Consider the following 9,247-nt stretch of genomic DNA (forward strand, 5'->3'; position numbering starts at 1 on the left):
TAAAATTGAAGAAAAATAATGCACCCTTAAAGTTGATCGTTCAATCGAAAGTTATTTAAGCATAAAGTAATTGTATGTTGAAAAGGCTGTTTACATTTTTAAAAAGTAGCTGCTTTTTAAAAATGTAAACAGGCTTTCTGTTGCCACATTTTACTGAATTATTATTTATTTAAAAACAACCTGTTTATTTTATTGAGTCTATTGTAATTTTACTGGCTATTGTGGAACTTCATGTTCTTATCAAGTCTACTCTTTCTGTGCAGAGCGCTTAATAAATATTTTTTACTTATCAACAAAAAATTTCCACATGGATACATTCACAGTAAACTCCACTGATTTCATTTTGTACAATATTATATCTTCTTGAAGGATCCACAGTGGCAAACCTGATTTACATGAAACCATATTTATGATATTTAGAAACATGGAGCATAGAGAGAGTTTTATATTTGTGTGTTTGTTCTTTATTCTATTTTTTTTTTAAGTTAACATATACAGCACGGTTTTCAGATCGAATCAGGTCATCATCTGCAGCCCAATGACAGAGCCGTCGTCAGCAGAGTGGGGCTCTGGCCTCTTTGACTGCATGGAAGACAAGTTGTCTTGTAAGAATCAATACTGGACTTTAATTTGTATTTTTGATATGTGTAAAAGATGCCAATATTTTATTATTTGTGTCATGTTTTTCAGGTTGCTATGCTTTTTGGTGCTGGCCATGCTATGCGATCACCATTTCAAAGTCACTTGGAGAGAACCCTTTCCTCCCGATTTTGGACATGTGCTCCCCTGGGGCACTCTCGATCCTCGGGATACCATTGTTTGTTGCTCCCGTAGCCTTGTCATTCAGGATTACCATGAGAAAGAAATATGGAATTGAGGTATGACACCAATAAAACAATTTTTAATTTTTTTTAACAGATATCATTTATAAGATGCATTTTTTCATCTAGAAATGCAGATTTATAAAAATCTTTACACAAAAAACTTTTAATAAACAACCAAGAATGTGAAAAAACACATTTAATGTGACCTTGCAAACCTAAGTGCAGTTATCTATAATGCTAATATTATGTTATAATTAAAGGATAGAAATAACAAACAGCTATTTCCTCCATAGGGGACTCTCCAGAGAGACATCATACACACTTGTTTCTGCAACCTATGTGTCTGGTGTCAGATTGATCGTGAGCTAAAACGTCGTAAGAATAGCTCTACTGTGCTATCTCAAAATTCCGTGACTGCACAACCTGGAGCCACTGGAAAGTAATTGTAACCAAAAAGTACGAAATTAAAATATATGCACCTCATGTACTTACGTATTTCCCTTTCTCTTACTTTCTGTTACAATAAAGAGTTTTAGCGAATTTCTGTTGTCCAAACAAACATTTTTATTGAAAACAATAACAATGCGATGTAATGTAATTATGATTCAACTATTTGAAAATTGTACTGCACTGCTGAATTATGTTTGGGTACAAAGTTAATATTATGACTGTTATTCATCTACCTGGCTATAAATCTAAAGGCTACTAATGTGTGCATGTAAGTATCTCTCAATCAGACAGAATAAACAAATAAATCAGAGTAACATCTTTTTTTTGTCTCTAATGATGAAGAACTTTAAAGCAAAGTAAATATTAAGCTCCAATTATTGGCAAGCTCGATGTTATATATATATATAACATATATATATATAACATATATTTTATTTTATTTTCAGTTGTTACAGACAGGACAGACATGACTGGGGGATAGAACAGGGAGAAAGAAAGAATGAAAGAAAGAGAGGCAGAGAAAAACAAAATAGAGGGGAGAGAGAAAAAAAGCAAAGCAAACAAACAAACAAACAAAAAAGAAAAAAAAAACACCTGGATCACCTGTATGAAGAAAAAAGAAAAGAAGAGAAAACAAAAAAGAGCAACATAATAAATACAACACCATCACAATAAACTAGCTAACAGTAGATACTAAATATTAAATGTTATTGTGCAGTACGCAAGATCGACAGCGCACAATGTGCTCTGAGGTAGCAGCCACAAAGGTGTAGTTTGTGTGTGTGAACAACCGTGTGCACACCTGTGTGGATCCACACGCTTGTATTCAAAAGGTTTCTCCATGTAACGATCTGCTAGGGAGTGTGGTGAGCCATAGCCCCGTCCCCCAGGGCATGAAGCAGGTATGGAGGAGATCCAGGCCCCAGACATCCAGAGGACCCAGAGTACGAGGACCCAAGGAGGACCACCAAAGGGGCAACCGTGCCACCCTCCTGGGAAGAGCTGAGGAGAACCCCAGACGAGGGGTCACCCAGGTCAGAGGGGGTTGCAGTGATGTGACCACGGCAGCCCACCTGCCGTGGGCGATCAACCACCCCCCCACCCTGGAGAGAGGTGACCTCCTGCAAAGATGTAACATCCTGCCCACCAGTTGGAGAGCGCATCCTGCGTATTCTGGTATTCTAAACAGTACTTAGCAAAAATATAAAACAACCTAATCAATAATTACATATACATAAAAAAAAGAAGTAAACCACTCCCCCACCCTCCGCCTCAAGATGGTTAATTGACATAATCGACTTTAATTTAATTCATGTGTAAAACAAATGCACAGAAATCTATTATTTTTCTCCAGTAATTAAATAGATTCAACATCTTTCTAAAACAGAATTGCAGACTGCACAGATGGTACCTTCCCAGAGGAAAAAGTTCTATAACTTACTAGGGTACATACTAGACTTAATATTTACAACATACAATAATGGATTTCTATACATTTTACATCAGATGAAAACTTTCATTGTCAGATTCAGATAATTACTTATTAAAAGCTAGACATTTTAAATGAGAATAAGAAATAAAAGTATTTCTTTGTGCCCCCCTTTCCCTGTTAATGCTCTACCTGGCCCCCTGGCAAAACTTTACTAGACCCGCCCCTGCACAGTTACCAGCTGTCAGCTACTTAGAAAAGGATCCTGGTGTTATTTCTCAGAAACAGTTCATAACTTCCCTTCAACTCATTCATGTCACCTAAAAGGTAAACCCGTTTCTCCATCACCTGTTCAGCTCTGATGATTCAGTAAGGACATCTCCTGGTTTCATCTTCATGTTTCCCTCTCACCAGATAACCAAACCGATATCATGACCAGCAGCTTTATGTCTGTGGCTCCAGCAAACATCAGCTGATACTAGAAATTAATATTAAATAAATTCTAACAACAGCTGATCACGCTTAAACGTGCTGCTGTTGTTTAACGCCACCTCCGCTGGTTTCCTCTTTCTGGCGCAGAGAGAAAAGCATCAGCAGATCACTGATCAGTTTCATGATTGAATTAGCAACTTTATAGCTGAAGAGGAACGGGACAAATCGCATTCCTTTTCACCTCAACTTTAAAGTTCGACCTCCTCGGCTGCAATTGGTCCAGCCCAGAGTCGATTATGACCAACTGGCACATCCACCACAATTCATTTATACCGTTAAAAAAAAGAAATAAAACCTCATCGTTCCATAAAAACGAAAACTCACAAGCGGCCCACTGGGTATGCCCGATGGCCAGTCCAGCTGTGCTGAACACAGACTGCCAAAGTAAAACAGGAAACTAACACACAGACGTAGAGTTGACAAGGGGCACAGCAAACGTGGGACACAGAGACAGAAACCAAAGGACTAAGCACTCTAAATAACACTGAAACCAAAGACTAGAGATTCTAAATAAGACAAAAGCAAAGACTATTAATAATAAACAACACAAAACGCTGGGTCACCGATGCAGGACCACGACAGAAATATGGAAACTGTAAACAAAAGAGAACAAACATTATAGATTAAAATAATGCAGCTAAGAATAAACAAAGAAGATTAGACAAATAAATGCTTCAACAACCACTGACTTATTGCAATGCTCTTACTCTGTGGAAACTATATGAAAAAAAAATTGAACAATGAAAGAAAGAAAAACTACTTTAAACTTCAACCTATATATTATAAATTTTGAAAAGCAACACAAGGTTTTAATGTATATTTGATTATTTGTGTTTCCTTGCTTCTCTCTGATGTCTCTATTTGATGTGTTAATGAAGGCTGCATTCAATAAAGTTTCTCATCCTGCTCCAACAAAGAAGACTCTGTTAAATGGATTTGAATATGCAAACAAGAAGTCTAAGCTGGCCAAACACCAGGAAATATAATAACAATATTTACATAATGTAATGGAAAACAGGACAGACAAGAGGCCAAACCTGCTGTTTGACATGCTGAAAGACACAACTAAAAACATCCTTTCTGTTAGAGCAATGGTAAAAGACTAAGTTAAATGAATGTTTTTAATACTTGAGATTTGTTTTTCTTTGTAGTTGTGGTTGTGGTCATTCTGACAACTGACCAACAAGTTAAACAACAAGAAAGTATTTGTGTAGAAGATAAACTAAATTCATGTTGATAATCAAGTTTATAATCTTAAATCTAGAACACTTTCCTGTGTTCTAGATGTGTTCATATCTATTTTAACTACAACTTCTTAATGATGCTAACATAGTTTGAATACTTGTAGTAGCAGAACGTAGCATGTAACTAAAGACGTATGGAAAGTTTACAATCCAACACGCTGGACAGAGTTTATTTGTGTCGTCAATAATAATTTAAAATTAAAACATTTCTTTCCAGGAATTTTTTTGAGAATACACAGAAAAATAAAAATGTGTGGATGGGCGGTCAACGGTCAAATTATGGCTGGCAGCTGTTGCTGGAAATTTTTAAGAGGTAAATATTTTTAACCCAATAATATCATAGTGGTCACTTTTTTCTACTCAGAAGAGGCACCATTTACACAAATGTTCAGTCAGTCCATAGAAAAACATGTCAGTGTGGTTTAACTCTGATGAGCGCACAGAGACACTCATGATGTGTCTCTGTGTGCTTTGCTAATGAAGTCTGCACTCAGTCAAATATTCCATTCTGCGCCAGTAAAGAGGATTTTATTGTGTGCATTTGGATATCATCATACAAACAGTGCTACAATAACAATATTTGCATCATATCATTGAATGCAGTGCAAACACGATGGTGAACTTTGGATCAACCACCCCCTCAAAGCCAGTCATTTCTGATGGGACTACATATAATGAAACTAAAATAGGCGAATGGGGGTTATTTTTTACTTTGTATGTATTTTGAAAAGAAAAAATTAAAACTTCAGATTTTTAAGAAACATAATTTCTTATTCCTTCAGAATAAGCTATGATCTTTGCTAATTTATTTTCAAATGATACCTAACATTCATCTGACAGCTTTCATTACTAGTAAAAATGTACATTTTTTGACTCTCTGCTGTGTTAATATTAAAGGGGTGCAAACACATTAGTCACTTTTGTGCACTTCTATTTTATGCTGGCTTTAAAGTCCGAGTTAAGAATTTGGCAACAGTGAATGTATCCAATGAATTAACTCATTGTTCTTGCTTATTTTTATTTTTTCTCACATTTCACGCAGTTGGCAGTTTCAATAAAGTAGCATAATTCAGCAAATATCAAGTTTCCAGAGTATTGTTGTAGTTTATGTGGAGCACTTTCAATTAGAGTTCAAAAGTATCACAAAATAGATACATTTAAAATAGGACACAACGGCGTATATATATATATAAGAGAAAGGAACACACTTCTGGAGCGATAAATTTATCCCATGAATGAATTTACTGCAGTACAGTCACTCTGTGGTTACCAATGTTGGCTCACAGCAACAAGTTCTTGGGTAGAGACATATAGTCAGTATGGTTAGGTTAACTGGTGATTCTAAGTTGCCCATAGTTGTGAATGTGAGTGTGAATGGTCATCAGTCTGTCTTAGCCCTGTCTTAGCCCTGGGATAGGCTCCAGGCCCCCTCCCACCCTGAACTGGACAAGCAGAAGAGAATGGACGGATAAATTTACAACTGAAGCTTATGAATTGAGGTTTAAATGTTAAGATCTGAGTTTTTTTAAATTTTATTTTTTTACTGCACTACAAACTTCTTAGTACATTTAAAAAGAGAAAAAAATGAAAATGATTACATGCAAAATCCAGCGTTATTCTATTAAACAAAAATCCTGTCCAGAGTGGAGGTTTGCACTCAGAGTGCTTCTTGTTGTTACATCCCATCGATCTCTAGCCTGGATAAAGGAAAAATATAGTAAGTGTGATTACAACACTTACTAGAAATATAAGATTTAAAACAATTAAGTTAGCATGGTTTCAAAGCCTAGAACAGATGAAGCTAAACATCTCTACATCATTTTTCTTGAACCATTTATGTTCTCCTCTTGTCTCCATGGCTACAGCCAGGTTACAGTCTCCAGTGTCTGTGTCATCGGCCCAGTTCTCATAGCAGACAAGCTGGTCATTGACCCAGAACCACAGATCAAGAGCACAGCTGTAGCGCAGTCCCAGCCAGATGTGGGATGTGTTGGCATTCTTGGCTTTCTGCTGCACCAGTTTCTGCTGTTCAAGGTTTGTGATGGAGACCAGGTCACGATGGAGCTCTCTGCAGTAATTTACAGCCTCGTCCCAGTTTTTGCTTTCATTGATCAGGATCAACTTTTCTGCAAACAAACACATGTTCAGTTCAAATTAAATGAAATCAGGTTTCTAGATTTTCTACCTCAAATACAAAAATACATGAGGAACAAACAAAAGAAAACAAAAAACTAAACAAATTTCATAAAAATAAGTGTTGGACAGTTTGTCATATTTTTTTTACTTTCCTGCTGTAAGTTTTTCCAGTTTAGAATTTTCAATTTACTTTATTAAAGTCTTATTATTTAAATTTAAGTGAGCCTTTTTTATATTTAATTTTCTTTTAATCAGGAGGATTTAGACAGTAGAATTATGTCTCATTATAGCTGTAAATCTAGAACGTATTAGAAACAGTAGCGATACCCACACTCAGAAACTATTATGACTCCTGTGACTCAGGTTCCTAATGAAAGGAGGCTGCATTATGTGTCTGGGGTGTAGCTCTATCTCCATAACAGCTTGCATTATTTAGCTTGATGATGAAACATATATCAACCTCTTCGTGTAAAGCTTTTCCATGAGACTAAGAAAGATTAGTTTAGCTTTAACATTTATTCCTTCAGTAAGAAAACTGACAGAAACCAGATGTGAAAAATGAATCATTGTAAATCTCACCATCACTGTAGCAGAAGAAAGGGTTTCTGGTGTTACAATCATCAGCTTTCCATTTTCCTTCTTTGTTTAATTCAGTCATCGCACATTTCCTGGTGCCGCTGTCAGTTTCAGACAGCTCCTCAGGTAACTCACCAACATCTCTCCAGTGTCTGTAAGAATAATTACTCCCATCTGACCACCTCCAGGTGTCTCTGAACAGGCCAATCCATGATCGTGTTTCATCAGAACTCTTAAATTTACTGACTGTTTCGTTTAACTGTTCTGCTCCACTGGCCAGGTCTGTGTGGTGCTCTCTGCAGTAGCTCTGAGCCTCACGCCATAACTTTTTAGACTCAATGAAATGTAGTGATTTGTTTTGTTCTGTGGAATAAAGAAAAAGACAAGACTCATAAGAAATGTACATTTCTATCTTTAAATGTATCTTTAAATTGATTTTTAAAAGACAGAAATTTAAATAGCTCAAAACCTTCAAAACAAAACTACCAACATTATGGGAATAACCACAGCTGTGACATTATGCTCAGGATGACTTTGCTCTGTGTGGCAGAGAAACAGTTTTCTGATCAAAGGTCTAGTATGAAATTTTGTGTAATGACATTTGGCACCATGAGATGGTTCAGCAAAGCAAAGAACAGTGTCCTGGTGTAACATGAGAGGCAGAGAAAGCACTGTGGGAGGACGGATATATAAATGAGCAGGATAGCACACAGGGGCTAAAACACCAGCAGCCAATTATCACATCTTCTCATTTTCATTAGAGATGAGCTGTAGATATGTTTAAATATAAACACTTTGTTTAATTAATACAATTATTGTCACATATTCTCACCATTATAGCAGATAGAGGAGTAACCATTAGAACAACCAAAATCCCTCAACCCATCAGATCTGTCAATCAGTGCACAGTTCTCAAGATTATTTCCGCCTCCATCATTAGGTTCATTTCGACTCCATTTCATGTCTTTATCATTGAACTCCACTCCTGGCAGAGACCAGTGCCAGCTCCTGTTTTCTTTTCCTGAGATTCTGTACAGCCCAATCCAGGCGTGTCTTTGATTCTCTGTAGAATCTGTGTACAGTGTCTTCATATATGTCATGTTAGGCACTGTGGCCAGGTCTTTATATCCTTCTCTACAGTAGCGCTGAGCTTCGTCCCAAGTTTTAGGCTCTTTAATAAAATAGTACTCATAGCGCTGGCATAAAATCAAGGAACACTGACCTAAAAACAGAACAAAAAAACACAGGTCATTCAGAAATCTACTGATGGCAAGTTTTGTGAGCAGTTTCACAGAAACCCTGCGCTCATCTGAAGTGATGCAAATCTGCAGTTTTTACTGTTAAAATGATCGACTTACCCATCAGAATGAGCAGAAAAAGCCTCCGGTGCATATTTCCTCTGTTTGATGAAACTAAGATTTAAAAGACAGATAAACAAATATCAAAGTTAATATAACTGCACCACTTTCACAGATAATAGGGTAATATAAGTAAGGTAATATATGAGTAAGAAAACATGCAGTTTATTTTGCACTGTAAAAAAAATACATTACACATGAGGGGAATAGCTACTTTAAAAATGTTTTTGAGTCTTTTAAAAATCAGCAGAAATACAGAATAAATACTGTAAGTTTAATGTGAAGCCAGTGCTGAGCTAAAAATGTAAATTGAGACTGAAGTTTGAACTTACATCTGATTATTCTTCTTTCCTTGCTTCAGTCCGATGCCTCTGCGTGTTGTGTTAAAGAAACCTGCACTCAATAAAATGTCTCTGCTTCAGCAAAGATCATTCTATGGTACTCATTTAAATATTCCAACAAGATGGTCATAACAGAGGTAATATAATACTAATATTTACATAATGTCAAACAAACAGATGGTGTTATTTAAAATAATTTACTTTAACAACATGCTTCCTTCTCTCAGGGGTATTTATATATAATAAAACTTATAATAAAACTAAACTAACTGCATGTCTTTACTGTTTAGGATGCATTTTGAAGGTTCTTTGGAAGGTTCATAAACAAAATTAGACTACTGAAACAGAACTAAATGAGCTACACAAATCAATAGGAGCTATGATGTAAGGTATGCAC

General features: G+C 36.2%; 1 protein-coding gene and 1 long non-coding RNA gene across 2 annotated transcripts; one reads left to right on the forward strand and one right to left on the reverse strand.

Moving 5' to 3' along the window:
* The first annotated feature begins 254 nt into the window (after window positions 1-254).
* LOC148097989 (uncharacterized) lies at window positions 255-1,577 on the forward strand. Its single transcript, XR_015716688.1, has 3 exons — window positions 255-605; window positions 691-878; window positions 1,118-1,577. It is a non-coding gene; the product is annotated as an uncharacterized LOC148097989 (long non-coding RNA).
* Window positions 1,578-6,218: 4,641 nt separating this feature from the next.
* On the reverse strand, window positions 6,219-8,902 carry LOC148097990 (macrophage mannose receptor 1-like). The gene is made up of 5 exons (XM_087830413.1): window positions 8,842-8,902; window positions 8,510-8,563; window positions 7,984-8,373; window positions 7,155-7,514; window positions 6,219-6,565 (listed from the first exon to the last, which is right to left on the reverse strand). The coding sequence occupies exons 2-5, from the start codon at window positions 8,541-8,543 to the stop codon at window positions 6,219-6,221; spliced, it is 1,131 nt and encodes a 376-aa protein (XP_087686539.1). The 5' UTR covers window positions 8,544-8,563; window positions 8,842-8,902.
* Between the last annotated feature and the right edge of the window lie 345 nt (window positions 8,903-9,247).

The sequence above is a fragment of the Neolamprologus brichardi genome, chromosome 17, assembly GCF_056152115.1.
Source record: "Neolamprologus brichardi isolate AB-2024 chromosome 17, ASM5615211v1, whole genome shotgun sequence".
NCBI lineage: Eukaryota > Metazoa > Chordata > Actinopteri > Cichliformes > Cichlidae > Neolamprologus > Neolamprologus brichardi.

What these genes read in the sequence shown, in the direction of transcription:
- LOC148097990 (XM_087830413.1), bottom strand. Translation starts at nt 8,543, where the DNA reads ATGCACCGGAGGCTTTTTCTGCTCATTCTGATGG. An exon ending in TTTTCTGCTCATTCTGATGG is followed by an intron (nt 8,374 to 8,509) that starts GTAAGTCGATCA and finishes TTCTGTTTTTAG; the next exon opens with GTCAGTGTTCCTTGATTTTA. An exon ending in TTTCTTCTGCTACAGTGATG is followed by an intron (nt 6,566 to 7,154) that starts GTGAGATTTACA and finishes GTTTGTTTGCAG; the next exon opens with AAAAGTTGATCCTGATCAAT.